Raw genomic sequence first — 23,560 nt, forward strand, 5'->3', positions numbered from 1 at the left:
AGTTCTACATTATCACATGTTTATGACGGACATTGCATAAAAGGAAATTTTCAGGGGAATGGTGACTGACTCTAGAAACCATCATATGAAGATGAGGTGAAGGAATTTAGAATAGTGAGGCTGGAGAGAAGAATTACTAGAGATATCTTTAAAAATCCAATGAAAGTAGCTCTGATTTTGGAAAATCGGAATATTCTCTGTAGTTTCATAAAGTGGAACTGGGATAAATGGGTAGAAGTTTGAGGGAAGTAGATTTCAGTTTTGAGAAGCAAAACATCTCTGTCTAAACAATGGGATGGGATGTTTCATGAAGAAATGTGATTCCTGCCATTTGTCAGCCAGGGATCTGACAAGGGTGTTTGTGAGGTCATTTCTGCATTGATTGGAGATAGCACTAGATGACCTCTTAAATTTCTATTTTAATCTCAAACTTCTGTTAATCCAGCGGGAGCCCTCTCAATGGATTTTAGGTGTGATGCTATTTATGCTCCCAGGTAAAGCTCTTGGTGTTTCTCATTATTGCTTTATTTAAAAAATTTGGACTAGTATTATTACGTTTTCTGTTTCTTTCTTCCTTTTTAAAATGACACACATAGCATGTATATAAAGTGTATGAAACATGTTAGGGCAATATATGTTACACATATATGAATAATTATAAAATAAATATTCATGTAACCATCACCCAAGTTTGGAAATAGATTTTCAGCATCTTAAAAGCTCTGCATATGCAGATTATAACTCCCTGTTTTCTGAGGGAGAAGTTTTTGGTTTCATGGTGTTATTACAATGCAGACTGTCCATTATGGTAATTATCAGCTGGCTTCAGATTTGATTTTCCTTCTCTCTATAAATGCTGTCATTCCCTCCCATCTTAGTGTTTTTCCTGTGTGTCCTGCCACACAGATTGGTCCTATTGAAGCAGTGAGCTAAACGACCTAAACTTTATGGTTACTTAAGGTGTGATGGTAACACAGTATATCTGTTCATGGAAAATTAAAAGAATAAACAGATTACTTTTTTCATCTACATTTCAAAACAAGTGTTTGATCACCAAAAATATGCTGACATAAGGGATTACTATTGTCTTTCCATTGTTTTTAAAAGAAGACTAAGAACAGTTATAATTATGTAAAATGAGGGCCACAAACATGCCCCTTTTCTTACAAAAAAGAATTTTTTAAAAATCTCACAGTAAAAGAGGTGGTTTATATTAGGGTCTTTCTTTAGACTTGAATTGTAGAATCATAGGTCAGACCACTTTCTAGGAGCTGTTCAGTAATAAAATTAATAACAGTGACTTTTGAGTCAAAATAGATTTTTAAAGTACTTGATTTTCTCTTTGATTTGGAAACATCTTTGTTTAGCTTAATTGAAATGATCTAAAATATTTGAAGGATTTTATACTTTACACAGAGGCATGTATTTGGATAATTAGCTTTTATTAAACCCAGGCTTGGCTTTTAAGGTACAATATACAAATTGTTTTTGAGATGTTTAGTTTTTTCCTCTCTCAAAAGTTTAATAGCTGGGCACATTAGCTCACGCCTGTAATCCCAGCACTTTGGGAGCCCGAGGCAGGCGGATCACAAGGGCAGGAGACTGAGACCATCTTGGCCAACATGGTGAAACCCCGTCTCTACTAAAAATACAAAAGTTAGCTGGGTGTGGTGGCGGGTGCCTGTAGTCCCAGCTACTCGGGAGGCTGAGGCAGGAGAATCGCTTGAACCTGGGAGGCGGAGCTTGCAGTGAGCCGAGATCGCACCATTGCACTCCAGCCTGGGCAACAGAGTGAGACTGTCTCAAAAAAAAAAAAAAAAATTTACTTGGTATCTGTTTCACTTTGTAGGTCATCAGAAGATTGAGAGAAAGAGGAGAACCAATCAGACTATTTGGAGAGACTGATTATGATGCTTTTCAACGTTTAAGGAAAATAGAGATCCTCACACCAGAAGTTAACAAGGTAAGAGGACAGAACAAAGCTAGAAAAATACCACTGTACTGCATTCACTAGAATAGAGTTTGACTAATTGCATTATTGTAGGCAACAATGGAAAAGTAAAGTGAGCAGATTATTGCTGCTGAATGGAAGTTTTCATTAATTTTTTGAAAAGCGCATATCTTAAGTATAACATTTAATGCATTTTGACAAATACATACAAGCATATAACCACTGCCCTTATAAAGAAATAGAACATTTTCGTCACCAAAGAAATTTCCCCGAGAGCATCAGGAAGAATAGCGAATGGATGCTGGGCTCAATACCTGGGTGATGGGATGATCTGTGAAGTAAACCACCATGACACACGTTTCCCTATGTAACAAACCTGTCATCCTGCACCTGTATCCCTGAACTTAAAAGTTGAAAAAAAAGAGAAAAAGGAAATTTCCCCAGTACCCCTTCTCAGCCTATCCTCATATTTCTCCTCATCCCTTCCTGGGCAGCCACCATTTGAATTTTGTCATCATGGATTAATTTTGCTTGTTCTTGTATTTCATACAGATAGACTCATAGATTGTGTGTCTGGCTTCTTTCGCTCAGCATATCCGTTTTTAAGGTTCATCCATGTTATTGCAGATACCACTGGTTTCCTTTTCATTTTCCAGTGATACTCAGTTGTATGAATATATCAAAATTTGTTTCCAGCTTTGGGCTATTAGGAATAAAACTGCTGGCTGGGCGTGGTGGCACAAGCCTGTAATCCCAGCACTTTGGGAGGCTGAGGCGGGTGGATCACAAGGTGAAGAGATCGAGACCATCCTGGCCAACATGGTGAAACCCCGTCTCTACCAAAAATACAAAAATTAGCTGGGCGTAGTGGCGTGTGCCTGTATTCCCAGCTACTCGGGAGGCCGAGGCAAGAGAATCACTTGAATCCGGGAGGCGGAGGTTGCAGTGAGCTGAGATCGTGCCACTGCACTCCAGCCTGGCGACAGAGCGAGACTCCGTCTCAAAAAAAAAAAAAAGGGATAAAACTGCTATGACCATTCTTATGCAGATCTTTTTTTGGAACTATGTTATTTTTCTTGGGTAAATAAATATGTCTCTTGGGGAGATACCTAGAAGTAGAATTGCTGGATAATAAGAGTAGATGTATGCTTAACTTCATAAGAAATGCCAGTCATTTCCAAACCCCAGCATGTGGTATTGTTAGTCTTTTTAATTTTAACCATTCTCTTTTGTGTCTGGTAGTAGCTCTTTGCGGCTTTAATCACATTACCTGATGACTAAAGATGAGGAGCATCTTTTCATAAACTTGTGTTCATTAGTGTAGTGTCTGTTAAAGTCTTTCTTTCCTTATTTATTTTTTTTTGAGACAGAGTCTCACTCTGTCACCTACGCTGGAATGCAGTGGCATAATCATGGCTCATGGCAGCTGCAACTTCCTGGGCTTAAGCAGTCCTCCCACCTCAGCCTCTCAAGTAGCTGGGATTACAGGCGCTTTTTGTTCATTTTAAAAATAAACTTCTCTTTTTGTAAATGGATTATAGGAATTCTTTGTATATTCTGGATAGAAGTTCTTTGTCAGATAAACGAATATTTTTTGTGATTATTTTCTTGTAGTTTAGGGCTTACCTGTTCTCTTAATTGAATCTTTTGCTGAACAGAAGTTTGTGTGTGTGTACACACACGCTTTTTGAGACAGGGTCTCACTCTCACCCAGGCTGGAGTTCAGCATGATCATGGCTAACTGCAACCTCTAGCTCCTGGGCTTAAGCGATCTCCCACCTCAGCCTTCCAAGTAGCTGAGACCACAGGTGAGTGCCACCATGCCTGGCTGATTTTTTAATTTTTGTAGAGATGAGGCCTCCTCATGTTGCCCAGGCTGATCTTGAACTCCTCTACTCAAGGGATCCTCCCGCCTTGGCCTCCCGAAGTGCCCGGGCCAGAAGTTTTATATTTTAATGAAGTCCAATTTATTGTTTTTTCCTTTTATGGTCATTGCTTTTCGTGTCCTGCTTAAGAAATCTTTGCTTATCCCAAGATTTCAAATAGATATTCTTAATTTTCTTCTAGAAGCTTAATATTATAGTTTTTGCTTTACATTTAAGGCTCTGATCTTGTTTTATGGCATAGCATATGGTTTATTCCATGGGCTCTTGAAAAGAGTATTGTTTTGCTTTCATGGTACAGTTCTACAAATGTCAGTGATGATAGTGTTGTTCAGATCTTCTTTGGCCTTGCTAACTTTTTATCTACTTGCTTTCTCGATTATTGAGAGACAGGTGTGGTTATCTATGAGTATGTAACAGACTACTCCAAAACTTACTAGTGTTTGTTTATTTATTATAAAGGATTTATTATTACCAAATCTGTTTTTGGTGATTAACAAGCCACCCTGAAACTTGATAGCTTAAGATAATTTGTTATTGTCTTAATAATTACCAGTTCTGTGGTTTGATTGGGCTGGATTGAGCAGTATCTTGCTTGGGGTCTTTCTTGTGATTGCAGTCAGATGAAGGCTGCAGCTGAAATCATGTGAGGCTGCCTCTGGACTGGTCTTCTAAGCTGATATCTTGCCCCTTTCCTGGCGTCTCAGTTGGAATGGCAGGAACAGCTGGGGCTGGCCAGGCCCGCTCCCCGACCTGCTCTGTCTGCTAGCCTGGGCTGTCTGACTGCTTTCTTTGTTGCCAAACCACTTTCCTGCTTTACTTCCCAGCATTGCCATTCTGGCCCCACAACACTAGCAGTTGCTTTCAGTCCTCTGTGTCTGTAATGATCATTTTTCCTTTGCTTGCTGTGTTTCTGTCTTGTATGCTCTGGTTGAAATCTTGTTTTTATACTTTCACATGCAATTCAGTGACCACATCTTTTCTCGGAATCTATTTTTGATCCCAGTCAGAATTAATTGCTTCCTTCTCCATGTGCCTATGAGTAAACCTTTGTTAGTGTACTTACTGTTTTTCGCTATTATTAGAGTTATGTGCATATTTATCTCTTCCTGGTGGGCAAAGGCTGTTTTACCTTTGTATGCCAAGTCCCGCGCCGTGCATCTAGAGGTTTTGAGGACAAAGCACAGGAGCACAAGGTCTGGATTCCATTCCTGGATTATAGTAATCAATTATTTGGCCGTTGGCAAGTCTTTTACTCTGTTTGAACCTTAGAATCCTCATTGGTAAAACAGAGGCAGTGATATTTGGCTCACTGGGATGCACTGAGAATTCAATGAGGTGACCTCTGGGAATGCCTGGCGTCATACTTTTTACACAGCGGGTGATCAGTCAGTGTTTGAGAAATTATAAGTGTTTTGAGTTGAATGTTTCTCTTCTGTGTTTATGAAGGGACAGGTGACAATGATCAGATGCTTTTTGTGTGAGAACGTTAGGAGTTAACATTGGTTGAATGTGCACCGTGCTCCAGTAACTGTTCAAAGCTCATCGTCCATTTCTTAGCTTACTTACGTGACTTGATGTTTGCGAGGTTCTGGAGCAGCTGCATCACATAGTAACTGTTCATCACTGAAATAAAAAATAGCATCCTCATTACAGCCCTACGTAGTAGATGGTGCCATTACTCCTATTCTGTAGGTGAGTCTACCGAGGCATACAGGGGTTAAGCAAGCTTTCGAAGAGCTATTTAATAGTATGTGGCAAGGATTTGAACCCAGATAGCCTTTACTCTCAACCATTACCCTATAGCCGCCTCACGGCCATGTTTCCTTGGCTCTTAAACCTTGCAGCTGATTCTCATTCATTTTTAGGAAGATGAGGCTTCCATTTTCATTAAAGGGTCATGAACCATACGTGCATAAAATGCGAATTTGCTGGTTTGCTAGAAACATAGTTGAGAACCTGGGATATAGATGAGGCACCAATTTTATTACACTGATGTTTCTGAATGTTTTGGGAGTTCACAGTAGTTGAGGTTAGACATTGTAAATGAGCTGGGCAAACGGGTTGGGGACTCTAATGGAGACCTGCCACTGTCACTAAGCCTTATTAGAAAATTACAGCATTGATGAAGATTCTTACTTGGATTCGTCACTCATGTGTATTTTATTTTTCTGACCAGCAGACTGGCCATTGTTTGTGCATTGTTTTAATTTAAATATGTCCATAAGAATTAACTTTAAATGGACAGTAGTGATAGTTGTGTGATAAATTGATGTCATTTGAGTCCCTACTTTTGCTGAACTCTTCTTGTGGGGGAAAAAATATTTGCAGTTATTAATGAAAAATCAAAGGTGAAAAAACAGGTGTTCTTCCTTTTTTTGCTTTTCTTAGGGATTGAGGAATGATTTGAAAGCAGCCTTGGATAAGATTGATCAGCAATACCTCAATGAAATCGTCGGCGGTCAGGAGCCTGGAGAGGAAGACACACAGAATGATCTGAAAGTTCATGAGGAAAACACCACAATTGAAGAGTTAGAGGTAATCTCTACACCAAGCCCAGCACAGCCCTGGCACCCTTCTTTCCTCTGGAGCAGATGACTGAGTCGGGCAGATGGTTGAGGGCAGAGCATACTGTTGTCCTTGGTCTTTTGTTTATTTACTCCTCGCTTTTATTTATTTACTCCCCTTTTTCTCATCCTCCACTCACATTCCCCTACTTCCTGCCTTCAAAAGGAACCCATTCTAATATGTTGGATATGCATCCTTCTGTTTGTTGGTGCTCTTGTGACCTGCAGTGTTTTGTGAGCATGTATTTTGATTTACATAAATGATGTTATGCTGTGAAATTCTTTATTCCGTGTTTTACTTTTCTTTTTTTCAGTTAGCACTATGTTTTTAAGAGCTATCCTTGATGCTCTGTGTACACTGAATCCTTTGCTTTTAATTGCTACATAGGATTCCATGTGTTACGCCATTCACTGCATTTGACTTTTTGTTCTCCAGTAATGATGGACAGCTAGATTGTTCCCAGCTCTCTCCTACCACAAACAGCTTCCTGATGAACAGTCTTGTGCATAACCACAATGGCCTAACAAAGTGGGATTGTGGGATTTATATATGTATATTTAACTTGTCTAAGTACTGCCAAGTTACTCTCTGGAATGGCTGTCCTAGTCTACACCCAGCAGTGTGAGGGTCTCCTGTCTTTCCAGCCCTGCCAACACTTGGCAATATCTTGCTGTCTGATTTTTGCTATAGTGCTGCTTGTGGAGTGTTAGTGTATAATCTTAATTAAAAAGCAATTTTGTGTCATGTAAGTAGCATGTAAAATAAATATGGCTTAAAGTTCTTAATGCTTAAGGAAACATAAACTTATTTTTCTGTTTCCTTTAATTCCTGGCTCTTGCATGTGTAGCTGTCCCTCTGAATAAGATCATAGTTGAGGAAGACGTCATTTTAATCCCTTGCCTCCTCCAATACCTGTCTATGGTCCCTAAATTTTACTAAAATAATTGGTATGGGCAACCAGTTGTGGGCTTTTTTTTTTTTTTTTATTGGTATATTTATTTGTTTATTTTTAAAAAACAGCTTTATTGACATATTGACATACCATACAGTTGACTGATTTAACATAAACAAATCAGTGGTTTTTAGTATATTCACATGGTGGTGCAACCATCATCACAATCTAATTTTAGAACATTTTGGTTCCCCCAAAAAGAAATCTCACATTCATTACCCACTCTTGACTTTTCATAAAAGATAACATGCTCTCCAAATTTAAGTGGCAAATCCATGTTTTTTGTTTTTGGTTTCTTATCTAGAAATTCCATCAGATTTTTAAGTAAAAATTGAACAGCATATGTGACCAAGAGCCATGTTTAGACTGGTGTTGGTAATATATATGTTTAGTTGTTGCTCTGTATTAATGAACAGAAGCATTGTTTCTTTTTCTTCAGGCGCTTGGAGAGTCCTTAGGGAAAGGCGATGATCATAAAGACATGGACATCATCACCAAATTCCTGAAGGTGCGTGTCTTAGGCGAGGGGATGAGGATGCCTTGGATCCTTATGAACTATTCTTATATTTTTGGATTACCAAGGGTTAAAGGCTGGAACGGGAAAGCCTCAATACACATTTCTCGCACATACATGATGTTTATGATATCGCTATGCACTTGATGTAGCAGTTAGTAAGAGAAAATGCATATTTACTTTTCTTGTGGCTTTTTTTGTTTTTTGGAAACAGAGCCTTGCTCTTGTCTCTCAAGCTGGGGTGCAGTGGTGTAATCTCAGCTCACTGCAACCTCCACCTCCCGGGTTCAAGTGATTCTCCTGCCTCAGCCTCCTGAGTAGCTGGGATTACAGGCACCCACCACCATGCTTGGCTAATTTTTGTATTTTTAGTAGAGATCAGGTTTCACCATGTTGGCCACACTGGTCTTGAACTCCTGACCTCAGGTGATCCACCCACCTCAGCCTGCCAAAGTGCTGGGATTACAGGCATGAGCCACTGTGCCTGGTCTACTTTTCTTGTGGCATATTTTTTAAAGCTGGCTCATTAATGTAAACACATAGAAAAGAATCACAACAGCAGAATTAATAAGAAGTTGGTAGAGTTGCTTATTTTTTTCTTGAGGCAGAGTCTTGCTCTGTCGCCCAGGCTGGAATGCAGTGGCACCATCTCGGCTTGCTGCAACCACTGCTTCCTGGATTCAAGCGATTCTCCTGCCTCAGCCTCTCAAAGTAGCATGCCACCACACCCGACTAGTTTTTGTATTATTTATTTATTTATTTTTTTTTAGTAGAGACAGGGTTTCACCCTGTTGGCCAGGCTGGTCTTGAACTCCTGACCACAAGTGATCCACCTGCCTCGGCCTCCCAAAATCCTGGGATTATAGGCATGAGCCACAGTGTCCCGCTGAATTTCTAGACAACCCAAGGAAGAAGAGGGTTCTAGCTTTTTTTTTTTTTTTTTTTTTTTTTTTTAGCAAAAGTGTCTTTCTCTGTTGCCTAGGCTGGAGTGCAGTGGTGTCATCATAGCTCGCTGTAACCTTGAAATCCTGGGCTCATCAACCTCCCGAGTAGTAGGGCATGTACCACCATGCCCAGCTAATTTTTTAGTTTTTTTTTGTAACCTTTCAGAGAGTGCTCAATTCTTCAGTTCTACAACTAGCTGCCTATTTTTGCTGACTTCCTGATTCCAACTGTCTTCTCAACATTTCTCTCTTTAGTGGTCTAGATAGAGTATGAACAAATCCCAGATATTTTATTGTTTATTCACAAACTGTTCAGACCAAGAGATTTACATGCAAGGAATGCTTTTTCTTGTGTGTACAGTTTAGATACAACATATTATTCATCAAGATTCTGAATATATTGAGGATACAGCATGGAAGTAGATAGGGCATAGGAATTAGTATGAACTAGAATTTCCTCTTTGAGTGATGGCCTCTTCTTTTTTAGGATATGCATAGATGATGCCCCTAGAGGGAAACTTCCTCCTCAGCCTTCTCTGTTTCCTACTTCCAGGAAGGGTGCCCTTTATGCAGTTAAACCCACGGGGCACTGAGGTAGTTTTCTAGGGGTGGGGGTGGGGTGGGAATGCTGGGTCTTGGCTTCTTTATTTCTGTTTCTCTTTCTCCTTCCTCTCCTTTAGTCAGGTGCTTTCATGGTTTTTAAACTTAATCATGGTCTCTACAGCATATGTAGAAAGTCCAGTTTTCTTGTAACTCGTAACTTGTTGAATTTTATGTATATAATACAAATACAAGTTTATTTCCTCTCAAATAGTTAACTATGAAACTTGATAGTTGTTTTCTGAGGGAAGCAAATTATCTTGAGCTAGGAATAGATGTAGACTAGGGAAGTTGGTGACTTGCCAAAGGTACTACTTCAAAGCATTATCATGACCAATAAGCAGAACTAGCTTATTCTATATTATTTGGTGGCGTTTTAATCAAGACATTTACTTTAAGGATGATTGTATTCTGTTTTTGTGTGCTAGAGAGCATTTAGATGTACTGAACCACTGGGTGGCATTGTAGTCTAAGTTTACCCATCCTTTCAACAGTTTCTTCTTGGCGTTTGGGCTAAAGAATTGAATGCCAGAGAAGATTATGTGAAACGCAGTGTGCAGGGTAAACTGAACAGTGCGACCCAGAAACAGACCGAGTCCTACCTCAGACCACTTTTCAGAAAGCTACGGAAAAGGGTGAGGTTTCTTGGAAAATACTTTTTTTAACTGACTTTAAAAATACAGTATAAATTTAGAATAAATGCAGTCTGTTTTTTCCCTATACATCTATACATAGTAGCTTCCAAAATTTCTTATTATTTTTTTCAGAATCTTCCTGCTGATATTAAAGAATCAATAACGGATATTATTAAATTCATGTTGCAGAGAGAATACGTGAAGGTACATTCCCATGCTGTTCTTTGAAACTGTTAAGAGTATATCTAGGTTATGTACGTAATATAATGTTCATTTGGGATAGGAGGATTTTACATAGTAGATTTAAGAATAAATGTGAGATGAGTTAGTAGTAAAAAGCGTTTTATTTTCTGTTGTATTTGCCAGCTTTACTGTTAGGCAGTGAATAACAAACCTGACTAAGAAAATACAGACCTCATCTGTATGCTCTTGGTCATTTTTAAAATAGGCCTAAAGGTTCTTCGGAGCATGAACTTTATATAGGCAATGTTCATTTTATGAATTTCAAAGTTTTGTAAATGGCTGATTATGTCTTGGAACAAATTTTCCCATAGAAACAACGTTGTATAGATGAGTTTCCCAGGATGGTCATAAAAGCCCCTTTAATCTGTAATATAGCTGAACTGTTGCACTGATGGTACAGTGGAATTTAACCACTCTTTATAATTGTTTCTACGGGGAAATGGTTCAAGCAAGGCTTCCAGGACTCATCTCTCCCATTTCAGTGTTGCAGACCCGTGCAGGGGAAGTCTCTCCTCCCTTGCCCCAGTGTCTATACTCCTGAATGGGCTCTGGGAGGCGGTGGTGAGGGAAACAGTGCTGGTGTCCAGGGCTCCCTGAGATAGAGTTTAGAAAGGGGTAAGAGGAGGACTGTCAGTTGGTACAGGGGAACAAGAAGGGAAGGGCCCAATGCACCAGTAGTGGCAATGAAGAAAGAACAGAGTTTGAGGGAGGCTTCTTGTGGCCGTGCCTCCCAAGACACTAGGAGTAGAGCATTTCAGTGCAGCAACCCCAGTGCCAGTGCCAGAGCAGTAGGGAACTCGGAATGACATTGCTTATCCAGTGCTGTATCTGTATACTGACGTAACAAGGGACTGCTGGCATTCCTGAGTGACTGGATGATTTACTTGATTAGAGCCTTAGGCTAAAGAGGTTCCTGCAGTGATTTTACTCCTTTTAAGAGCCAGCCAGTTTTCTCAAAGAAAATATTTTTTGCCTTACAGTTATAAATGTGCTTCTTAGTTTCTGTCAGTTGCATGATTCTTACTAAGGATGGTTGCATTGGCATGGATGGATAAGGTCACCATCACTGCAGGAAGAATGCACATCACTCCCTGCTAGAATGGATGCCTTTCCTCTTACTGCTTTTTCTCGTGATCACATATCAGAACTAAGTGCAAGTGCAAGCTTATTTTGTATAAACTACAGAAAGAACCAAGAAGCTTTAATAACCTGTTTAGACAGTTTCTTTGGAATTTGGGGGAAACTAAATATTGCAGTTTTTATCAGTTAAGATCCAATGTTAAAGTTTATACACATGAAAATTAATGATAAAAATGTACATAGGCCCTTTTTAAATAAAGCTTTATAAAACCAGTGAGCAGAGCAAGTTCACATTTATCTTTAGGGTAGAAAATTATCTTCCAGCTACCCTATCTGTAGTATCTGATTTAAAAAAAATTGACTCTCCCTATCAATCTCATAGGTGTCTGATTTTTTTAAATTAAAATCTCCTTGAGGCCTGGCTTTATAAGCTTCTCTTAACCCTTGAGGTCCTTTAGAATTTATTTGCTTTATGTTTTTCTTGTTCTTCCTCACAGCTAGCCAGGCTTGGTTAGGAAAAAAAGCCATTTGTCTTCATTGGTTTCTGTCTTCATTTTTTGTGGCTGTTCTTTAAAGGTTCTTGGCAGGTAGGGGGTGGGGTGGGGGGCAAAGTGGAGCGATCTCATCCTTCAGCTATTCGACTGGAGGGCCAGTGTTTCCTCTCTGTTTACACATCTGTTAAAGAACCTGTGTGGTCGTCGGCACATACTGAGCCCCCACTTCCTTCAGAGAGCCACAATGCTGTGTAGGGAGTGGATATTGTTTAGGGTTGGACGATGAAAAACTACTTAGCCCCTGTCTTCTACATGACCCCCTGTGGAGAAGACTGGGTCTAAAGGAGACCAAAACTAGAATTTTCATCAGTGCATTGAAGTGCCTACCTGGTAATTCCAGATCTGCAACATATTAATTTCCAGCATACAAAGACTGCAAAGGAATGTTTGCCTTTTTTTTACTCACAACCTAGCTTTGGTTTCTGTTTTTTCCATGGACATTGGTGGTCCTGGGCAGGGCAGTCTGTTACCCTGTATTTTAATCTGTTTTGTTTGAATAACAGTCATGGTAATATTTTCCATGTGCCCAAAAGGTGGACGAAAATTACATCATAAAGGGCTGTGAAATACTTTCAATAAGAATTTGAGCCAGTACAACATTTTCGCCTTTCTGATTTCTTCTTACACTTTCCTTTCAGGCAAATGATGCTTATCTTCAGATGGCCATTGGAAATGCGCCTTGGCCCATCGGTGTCACTATGGTTGGTATCCATGCCAGAACTGGCAGAGAAAAGATTTTTTCCAAGCATGTTGCACATGTTTTAAATGACGAAACTCAGCGGAAATATATTCAGGTAAGCAGTTTGGAGAGCCGGGAATTGCCCTGGAAGTGAATATTCTCTAATTCCCAAAACTCTAAGTCTGGAAAGCAGGCAGAGAATTACAGCAAATAGAACATAGCGTGATAGGATGGAAGTCCCCTCTGGATAAGCACTGACACTGAAGCCACCTTCACTGAATAAAGTAAAAACCTTTCAACTTTCATATATGTTGGAAGACAGGGTGAAGTATTGTGCTTTAATTACCTTAGCACTGAAATAAAATGATTGCAGTTTGCTTTTTTTTTTTAAGACGTGTATTAGCAAGTAAAAGTTGAGCTCATCAGAGAAATGTGGGAGTTTAGTGAAGAGCAACAAACTTAGAGTATTTTACAATAAATCCTGCTTTGTTGCTTTCAAGGTAAATCTAACATCTACTGGGTTCAAGATGTATGGAGAGTAAAGACTTGGCTTTAATGTACGTAGCATGTAACAACACTTCTTTAGTCATGTGAATAGGTCTAAAGTGCTGATGGTTTGTTTTCTTCAAGTTATACATGCTTCACATAAACTTGTTTGTACTGTTGTTGGGCTAAACTTTTCTCCTTAGTGGGAAGAAAATAACTATAATGTAGTGTTTGCCAAATTGTCATAAATCCCAGATTGTGTCTGTAAAATGACTTGCTGGATGATAGTTCTAAAACTTGACAGTGATACTCCGGAAGTTTACTTAAAATTTGAAGTTCACTTAAAATGCATAAAGTGCTTTCAGATTTTGTGCCAGAGAACAGTCATTACCATATTCATGAATTATCTTTTTGTTTTTATTTCACTTCCAAGTGCTGAATGTTAATTCATGTCATGCTTTATGCCTTAGTCACATATAATAGCTTTTTAAAATATGATTTCAATTGGACTCCCTCATGTGAACTGTATACAGAGTTCAAATATACTTCTGCAAATTCAAACACATTTCCATTTTTTAATAACCACCAGTGAGTGTATTAAAGGCAGAAGCTTTTAGCTGAAAAAAAAAAAAAAACAGTTGCTTAGCTTTAACAATAGAAAACAGGTTCCAAAGATTAAATTTGCTAATTGTGTTCATCTATATTGTGGCCAAAGGTGTAGTGTATAAAAGTTCATATGATTAAATCAATCGTCTGAAAGACATTTCTTATAAACAGTGATGTGATTTTCACCTCCCCGAGGAGTGATTTTTTTTTAAGTATACCTAGCATTTATTCAAGAATTCTGGTTTATTTTGGAAGCTATGTAATGACCTGTACTTACTCCATTGTTCTTCCTTTTTAACTGTTCTCTTCCCATTAAAAATATTCTTCTTTTGCCCACTAGGTGATTAGAGAAAATTGATGAGCATACTGTATTTGAACTTTAGCTAGGTGTTTGATGCAGACCCAATGGTATTCTTGTGGATAGGGCAAATCAGGCTGGACTCGTAGCTCATTGACAGAGGGAAGCCATGGAGCATTAAATAATGGACTCGTGTCTCTTAGGGTAGATGCTAGAGATGTATGTCAGGGGTCTTAGGGACCTCAGTGCTGTCCTGTCGAACCTTTTAATGACTGACTTGGATGACTATACCGAAGGATGGGTTTATCAGGTTTGCAGACAGCAAGAAACTAGATGGGATGGAGTGTATGTTAAGGTGGAAAAGAAACTGCTATTCTAGAAGTTCTTGACAGACGAGAGAGAAGGGCAGAGTCTAAAAATACAATATTTAGGAAGGAAGGATTACCATAAGAAAATTGGATCCATATACCCTTTTGCTTAAGCTTATAATTTGGGCAGTGGATATAAAAAAGAATTAGAGGCTGAGCATGGTGGCTCACACCTGTAATCCCGACACTTCGAGAGGCTGTGGCAGGAAGATTGCCTGAGGCCAGGAGTTTAAGACTAGCCTGGGCAACATAGCGAGACCCCATTTCTACAAAAAATAGAAACTAGCCAGGCACGGTTGTGTGTGCCTGTAGTCCTAGCTACTAGAGAGGTTGAGGCAGAAGGATCTCTTCAGCCTGGGAGTTCAAGGTTGCAGTGATTTGTGATTGCATCACTGCACTTCAGACAGAGCAAGACCCTGTCAAAAAAAAAAAAAAAAAAAAAAAAAAGAAAGAATTTAGTGGACTAAATTTAGTGTAATAAAATTTGTAGTATGATATGGCCACCTAATAACTTAGTGTAGGTTCTCCAGGGCAAGAACATAGTTCAGTATTGTACCCCTAGAATCTAGAACAATATCTGAGTCATGGTGGGTGCTTAATAAATATTTGCTAATTGAATGAATTCATGATAGAGCAAGAGAGGTGATAATAATTGCTCTTTTTCTAGTCCTCGAGAAAGGAGACTCTTGGTGAGAATCTGGGCAAGAGTTCTAGATCAGCGGTCCCTGACATCTTTGGCACCAGGGACTGGTTTCATGGAAGACAATTTTTCCATGGATCGGGGAGGTCAGGGGGATGGTTTCAGGATGAAACTGTTCCACCTCAGATCATCAGGTGTTAGTAAGGAGCATGCAACCTCGATCCCTCACGTGTGCTGTTCACAATAGGGTTTGCGCTCCTGTGAGAATCTAATGCCAGGACAGAGGAGAGCAGAGCTTAGGTGCTAATTCTCTTGCCCTCTGCTCACCTCTGCTGTGTGGCCCATTTCCTGACTGGCCACGGACTAGTGCTGGCCTGTGGCCCAGGGACTGGGGACTTCCTCTATAGAAAATGGTAGAACTTTCTGATGGAAAAGGATTAAACTTGTTTTATACAATTGGACAGATTTTTAGTTAGTGTAAGACAAAGCTTTTTCAGAAAACGTTTTTATTTTGAAATAATTATAGACTCACAAGAAGTTGCAAAAAATAGTAAGAAGCTTTTTAATAGGCAGAATTGTCCCAAGGTGGGAGATGGAGGAAGACACCCACCTCTTGATGTCTGGAGGCATAAAACGTTGCCCTTTTTGGCCCTTCTGGCCAGATTCCTCTCATTCTTTTCTGCCATTTTCCCTAGAGGCCATTGCTTAAACCTCAAGTTTCAACTCATGCGCCCAAGAGTCACTAAGATAACGAGTGAGCTGAGGGTTAAACCTCTGGCCTCTGTCTTCCACTTTCCTACTCCTTATGTAGGTGCAACTAGAAGCTGCATTTCATTTTCCTCTCACCTGTGCTGTAAGAGAAATGAGCAATGCAGAAGCGATACTGAGTGTCAGTGATGCTTGGCCTCTCTGTTGATGAATTCACTTCAGCTCATTGTTACCTTGTAGGAATATGGTTCCAATGTTGCTGGATCTTCCATTTATTTTTTTAATGAGAAGGAAAATCTTGGTTTTTGAAAAAAAAGTATTCTCCTATTTTTAAATGTTGGCATCAAATAAAAAAATTAACATTGTGTAAGGCTAAACAGAATGCCAGTTTGTGATCTGTGTCTTAAACCCATAGTGTAACTCAAGCAGAAGAATGTGGCCACCCTATGTTAGAGTTTTGTAAAATTCTTGGTTACAATTTACTGATTGATTTACTAAGCTGTCTAAAGAATGTTCCTCTTGTTACTTTGGTATCTGGATGAGATTAATTTGAATTCTCCTAAAAAAAAGACAATTTATTATGTGAAGTGTAAGTCAAGGGTTGGCAAAATTTTTCTTAAAGGATCAGATAGTAAATATCTTGGGCTTTGTACTTCTTGCCATCTCTAACTACTCACCCATGCAGCTAAGGCACAAAAGCAGCCAGTGGCTGTGTTCCAGTAAAACCATGTAGAAAAGAGGCAAGTGGGCTGAGAACCACAGTTTGCTGCCCCGTAGTAAATGTATGAACGAACCCAAAACCTTTTTTACACTAAGATATTGGCCGAGGAGGTAATTATGAAAATCATTTAATAATTATTTCTTTTTAAATTGCGGTATAAAATGCCTCAATGCCTCAACAAACATTGTAGTGCTTGAAGTCTGCTACCTTAATGGTATAGCCCAATGATTCTTGATACGTGTCATGTATATCAAGCTGTAAAACAAGATCTGGAGTTAGAACACTTCCAGCAGGTTCCTTCATGCCTGTTCCCAGCCTGAATCCTCCTCCTCCTATCAGAAGTAACCATTATTCTAACATGTACCATTATTGGTTAGTTTTGCCTGTTCTTGAGCATCATGTAAATGGAAACTTGTAATGTCTGAGATAATTATTTTTTTATTTAGAAATACTGGTGAAAAATATGTTTTATGAAATATGATAGACAATAATTCAAGGGGCAGTTTCACTGGAACATAGATTTCATCTTTTGGTTTTATGCAAACCTCTGTAGAACTTAAACAATGAAAGTTATTTGAAGTGTTCTATTTCTCACAAAAATTAAATATACCACTAGGAGGGTTCTCTCCAGGCAGATTAAAGGAAAGTTCTATAGCTTACTGGCTTGCTTCAAGTCCAGGGTTAGGTAGAAATTGGTGGTAGTAGCTTTAAGGTCTTTGTTCATTCTTCCAAATAGAGATGTAACCACTGGCCCAGACTTTGGGTAAAGCTTCTTTTACATATATTATAGGAAGCTCTGGGTTATTTAGAAACTTTATAATTCAATCATTCCCAGATAGCTCTTGAAAAAGTTCACATCTTGGGCATTCTTTATTTGTCAAAAATAAGGGAAGGAAGGTAGACAGGAGAAAAAGATGAGGTGAAATGCATGTCAAAGAGCTGTTGCCCTACCAGAGCTACTCTTATCCTTCCTCACTGTGTTCCCTCCAAACGTGACTTTACCAGCAACACTGATAGGCACCCTTGCCTTGTGGCTTCTGACTGGAGCAGGCGATGAGAGGGACTGGAAGGCATTTTGTAGGTTGGAGAAGAATGAGTTTAGGGTATTGATTTTCCCAACTTGCTCCCTGGAGGGGCCCCTAGGGTGACTGCATCCCTCTGCCCGAGGCTGTCGCTTCTCTCGAGTGGCTGTCTCCATACAGCTACCCTCCCTAGGTTCCAGTGGCCACTATCCTCCTTTGCCTTCAGAATTCGGGCTAGCCACAGCTTCCCAGGATTGCCAGCGCTAGGTTGCTCTACTGTGTCTTGTTGGTCCTAAGTCCAGCCCACTCCTTTGTAACATCCTCGAAACTACTACCATCACATTATCCAGTTCGACTGCTGGCATCCTCCTCGATATGTATAGATGAATTGAGCTGTGCACTGTGTTACAGATTCCTTTGGAGGTTAGAAGATTAAGGAATACTAATCTTCTAATGATTTCCGTTAAGCTTTTGCTATTACAAAAGGTAAATATCCTATAATATTATTCTCTGGCAAGTTGTTTTCAGTAAGCTTAAGTTTATAAGTTTCCTAGTAAAGACATCATCCCAATATTTTATGTCAATTATTTCAATCCATGTTTCAGGTTTTGGCATATTTCATCTATGCTAGCATTTGCCAAATTTATCTGTCCATGGAACATTTGTGAGTTTGTAATGTGTTCACATGTTACCAAAACTGGTGTAACAGAAACATTCATGACTGCAATAAGTGATCACAGCTTGATCTGTATGTTGCACACACAGTATCATAGCTGTTGGTAAATGCTCCCATGCCTCAGTGCTCTAATGTATGTCACACACTTGTGGGTTGAGTGGCTTCATGCCACAGTCTGGCATTCTGGGCTGTTTCCTAAAGGCAAGTTGTTGCATGATGACAGCTGTCTACCCCCTTAATCTTCCTGGCATATTAAAAGAGTACATTTTTAGAGAAAAATACTGCTAGTATTTATGTTTTACATAGTAATACCTTTTAATGTCATAGAACACTAGCGTGTTTTGGAAACAGATTTGGGGGAATGCTGATCTAAACTGGGCCATGCTGCTTTCTAGCTGGCAGCTTAGTTGATGGTAAAGAGGCATTTTACTGTAGGGTATTACATCTTATATTTCTCAACCACACGGTTGGAAAAAAAGCCAGACCAGTCTCTATTGTGAAAGCCTGGTACTCACGTAAATGAAATCTTCCCTCAAATTAGTCATTTGGAGTACATTTTTACTTAATTTTTGAGTTGTTGTTTGTAATTTGGTGTAACTTTCTGTGAAATAAACCCTTGCACTGGAAACTTGTTCTCGTATAGAAAACAAAAATACAGAGAAGTAAAAAGAGCAGCAGAGTCTGTTTCTTACCATAAACTATGCAGGCAGTTTGAGTTAGTCTGAAGCTATCTGTTTTCTTTAGTTTTTTGATAAGTCCTCCAGATACTGAAGTTTTTGTATGTTTAATACTTACAGTGGGCTTCTTATTAGAACCAGCCTACAGTTGCCCTTATCTGCTGTCATCCCAAGTGGCTGAACCCAGATCAGTAATTTAAAAGTCTAGAATGGGTTGTTTGGATGAATTCAATTTTAACAATATATTTGTGTGTAAAGAGTTCCCACAGGCTGGGCACGGTGGCTCACGCCTGTAATCCCAGCACTTTGGGAGGCCGAGGCGGGCAGATCACGAGGTCAGGAGATCGAGACCATCCTGGCTAACACAGTGAAACCCCATCTCTACTAAAAAAAATACAAAAAATTAGCCAGGTGTAGTGGCGGGCACCTGTAGTCCCAGCTACTCGGGAGGCTGAGGCAGGAGAATGGCATGAACCCTGGAGGCGGAGGTTGCAGTGAGCCGAGATTGCGCCACTGCACTCCAGCTTGGGTGACAGCGCGAGACGCCGTCTCAAAAAAAGAAAAAAAAAAAGTTCCCATAGACGGTGTTTGAAGTATTGGTGTTTTAATGCATGACTACAAATGTTAGTTGAAATGATAGAAATGTACTTACTAAGTACACATTTTTTGAACATCACATTTCAGGTCAAATGAGCATTCCTATAGTATGAAGTTAGGATTCGTTAACTTAAGTATTGCATATTAATGCATTATTATGTCAGAACTTTTGCAGTTTATGACAGAATTTTGAATAGCTGGGTGGAAAACGTCACTCATCTTGTTTCTTTATTCTTCACGTTCTTAGGATGTACCACTAAATGGATTTGTGCTTTCCTCTTTAAGGCTTTGTTTCATAGTGTAGACTAGCAAAAGGTACAGAAATAATTGATTTAACAACATGTCTTTATACTTAAATATAAAGATTACTTATAAACAAAATATCTTCCTCAAGTTCTAATGATATATTAAAGAGGCAAATCAAGGCAAAGAATTGTCATTGTAGTTTGGTTTGGTTTGGTTTGGTTTAGTTTTTGTTTTCTGCAATAATAAAAAAATTGCTAATCTTTTTAGTGGATGCAGGTTGGTTGTTTTAATGGTTTATTGATTTCTCTGGATATAAAGAACTTTCATTATCCAGGATATATCCTATATCATGCTATGATACACCAAACTATATCTGTATCTGATATTTGTATATCATATCTGGAACATTCTGTATTACTTCCATTTAGACTTAAAAATTGTGACATACATAACATAAAATTTACCATCTTAATCATTTTTATGTGTACAGTTCACCAATTAGATATTTATTTATTTATTTCAGACAGGGTCTCATTCCGTCTCCCAGGCTGGAATGCAGTGGCACGATCTTGGCTCACTGCAACTTCCACCCCCCAGGTTCAACAACTTGTCATGCCTCAGCCTCCTGAGTAGCTGGGTGTGTGCCACCATGCCTGGCTAATTTTTTTGTATTTTCGTAGTGACATGGTATGCCATGTTGGCCAGGCTGGTCTTGAACTCCTGACCTCAAGTGATCTGCCTGCCTTGGCCTCCCAGAGTGCTGGGATTACAGGCGTGAGCCACCGCACCTGGCCTCACCAATTAGACTTTTAAATGCAGAACATTTTCCTCTAAACACATTGATATTTGAAAAATGAATATAGCTAAATATTGTATGGGAGGCAGTCATTACGGAACCAAACGGTTCCCACTGTAGAAACTAGAAAACCTGGGCACATGGGGGATATTAGGCACTTCTCAAAGGCCAGGCCATGGGAGAAGGCTGAAAAGAAGGAGTGGTTGAGAATTAGGATAAGTAGTCCAGAGATTGCCTGCCCAAGTGGGGCTCCCCACCCTCCTTCCACTCTAGCAGAAAATCGGGTTGCTTTTGGATGGATATGTACTGCTCAGGAAGGGTAAGATATACTGAAAACAGGAAAATTGAGTGGAATATACAATATTGACAAATGAGACCTTTAGTTCCTGGATTCCACTGATGCTGGCAGCCAGGCTTTCACCCTCAGTTAGTAAGTTGGAGGATTCTGCTCTGTGAAACTGACCCAAGAGAAAGCATCTGAGTTACTAACACTTAAGTGTTCCTTCAGTGAAAAAACCAGCTTGCTGCCCTGTCGTCTGAAAATGCTGTCCTATGGGCAAGCCCCACCTATTCAGGGAGTTTTTCCATTCAGCTCTATAGTGCGTTACTCATCAGCATGAATGTTCACCTAAGATTCATCAGACATTTGGAGAAAGTCTCCAACATGAAAACAGAGACCAAAACACACAGAAAAAAAAGACCTTCAGAGAAACAGAATTATAGAGAACAGAAAAAAATTTCAATGAGAATGATAATTAATATCCTTAGAGGCCAAGCGTGGTGGCTCATGCCTGTAATCCCACCACTTTAGGAGGCTGAGGTGGGAGAGGTGCTTGAGACCAGGAGTTCTAGACCAGCCTGGGCAAAATAGATCCCTTCTCTACAAAAAATAAAAAATTTAGCTGGACGTGGTGGTGCATGCCTATTCAGGAGGCTGAGGTAGGAGGATTGCTTGAGCCCAGGAGTTTGAGGCTGCAGTGAGCTAGGATCGTGCCACTGCACTCCAGCCTGGGTGACAGACCGGTCTGATAACAAAACAAACAAAAAAATTCTTAGGTAACGTTGTAGCCATGAAATAAGAACATTAGGCTATAAAAAAGTTTGGGAATCAAAATGAACTCTTAAAAATTAGCAGAAATTTAAATCAGCAAAAATTTAGTAATTACATTAGTGGGTTAGAAGATGAAATATGAAAAGCAGGAAAGGTAAGAAAATAAGAGTCAATGTATAACGTTTATAGCCATTACAACAGAAAAGGGAAGATAGGAAATAAAGAATTAATGCAAGAAAACGTCCCAGACCTGAAGGACATGAGTTTGTAGAATGAAAAGAATTCACTTAACACAGAGCAAATGAATAGGAAGAGTTCACATCAAGGCACAAAAGAATGCAGTGTTGGAAGGCCAAAGCTAAAGAGAAGATTTCAAAGACTTCAGAGAAAAGGTCACTTACAAAGGTGCAGGAATTAAAATACTGTCATACTTCTCACTAATAGCACTAGAAGGTAGAAGACAGTAGAGCAGTACCTTTGCAATAGCTAGGGAAATAGTGTCCAACTCAGAATTCTCTTCCTTTCTGAACTATCAAGTGAAGGGTAAATATAGGCTAATGACATCTCCCATGCGCACATTCTCTGTAGTCATTATCGTCATAGCTGACACTTATGTAGTGCTTACTGTGCTTCCCTTCAGTACTTTACAGCCACAATATGAGATGGACACTGACATTTCCCTGTTTTGTAAGTGGGGAAGAGGCGTAGAGAAGTGAGTTCTCAAGGTCACATGGCAAGTCAGTGGTAGAATTGGGATTGGAATGAGGGCAGTCTTGACTCTACCTGAGGATGTCCTCCACCCAAACAAAAAGATCCAAGAGCTGAGATCCAGCACAGAGCAAGGCGAGAGGAATCCCCAGGCTGGAGCTGCAGGGTTGTCCTGCTCCAGGATGGTAGCAGTACAAGTGGGTCCAGGTTAGAGTAGATGGTTGAAGGACTCCAGGAAGAAATGGAAGAGCTTATATTCCCTGGCATGTCTGATCAGATCCTGAGTGATGTTTGGGCATGCGAGGGTAGTCTCATGTTGGAGAATGGATTAGAAAAACAAAACAAAAAGAGGAAAAAAACTTATGAGAGGTCATCATCATAATACATTATGTGGGTTGGCTTTGAACGATATTTGTATAGCCTTTATAAGGAAAACCCTGAATATTGATTTCACTAAAAATGTGGTTTGGGGAGGATGGGGGAGAAAGTGCTTTTTAGGTGTGTGTGTGCATATGTGGGGCCAGTGGACAGTGGTGTAAGAGTGAGATATCCTCTGCTTCATAGTAGGAAGTCAGGAGATATCACTAATATCTGGTGGAAAAACCAAGCACTGTCAGTATAGTATTTAGAAATGTGGCAATACATGCCAGAGGAAACACTTAAAACGTTTGAAAAGGGTTGCCTGTGGAGAGCTGGAATTAGGATTTGGAAAGAGTGAGGTAGAGGACTGCTATTATTTGGTACAAGAATTGTGTGATTTTTTTTTTTCCCCCTCAAACAGTGTACACACAAAACCCGGAATTATCCTTGGCTTTTTTCTTCCTGTCACAACCCATATCCTATCCATGTCAAAGCTTGATGGTTCTATATTCAAAGTATGTCTGGAGCCCGATCCCTTCTCACCACCTTCCTTGCTGCCACTGGGTCCAGCCACCACCTCTCCTCTGAATTATTCCAGTGTCTTCTCTCTGGTCCCTGAGCTTCTCTTATTGCTCCTCTCCAGTTTCTTTGCAGCATTCCCCAGACTGATCCAGTTCACATACAGTCAGATCGTGTTGCTCTGTTGTTCAGAACCCTGCAGGGGCTTCCTAGTTCACAGAGTCCAAGCCAAAGTCCTTCAGGTTGCCCCACACGTCCACATAACCCACTTGCCTGCTTTATTTTCTCCAAAGCACTTAGCATTGTTGAAAAATTTTTTTTAATGAATTTATTTTGTTTCTTGCCTGTCTTCCCTTATCACAATTCGATCTCAGGAGGGTGGGATTTTTTCTGGCTTCTTCGCTACTGTATTTCCAGAGCCTAGAACAGTATGTATAGTAGGCACTGAATAAACATTTGTTAGATAAGGGTATTGCCT

At 39.7% G+C, this 23,560-nt stretch overlaps 1 protein-coding gene across 10 annotated transcripts in view; it reads left to right on the plus strand.

Moving 5' to 3' along the window:
• The window catches only part of PRPF18 (pre-mRNA processing factor 18), a 68,967-nt gene that overhangs the window by 16,855 nt on the left and 28,552 nt on the right, over positions 1-23,560 (plus strand). For all 10 annotated transcript variants that reach the window (XM_063607276.1, XM_063607270.1, XM_063607271.1 and 7 more), the window contains 6 exons: positions 1,850-1,963; positions 6,226-6,372; positions 7,794-7,862; positions 9,907-10,047; positions 10,180-10,251; positions 12,563-12,718. In XM_063607276.1, the coding sequence (XP_063463346.1) occupies positions 1,850-1,963; positions 6,226-6,372; positions 7,794-7,862; positions 9,907-10,047; positions 10,180-10,251; positions 12,563-12,718 (699 nt within the window). The remainder of the gene's footprint in view (positions 1-1,849; positions 1,964-6,225; positions 6,373-7,793; positions 7,863-9,906; positions 10,048-10,179; positions 10,252-12,562; positions 12,719-23,560) is intronic.

This window comes from Pan paniscus, chromosome 8 (genome assembly GCF_029289425.2).
Source record: "Pan paniscus chromosome 8, NHGRI_mPanPan1-v2.0_pri, whole genome shotgun sequence".
NCBI lineage: Eukaryota > Metazoa > Chordata > Mammalia > Primates > Hominidae > Pan > Pan paniscus.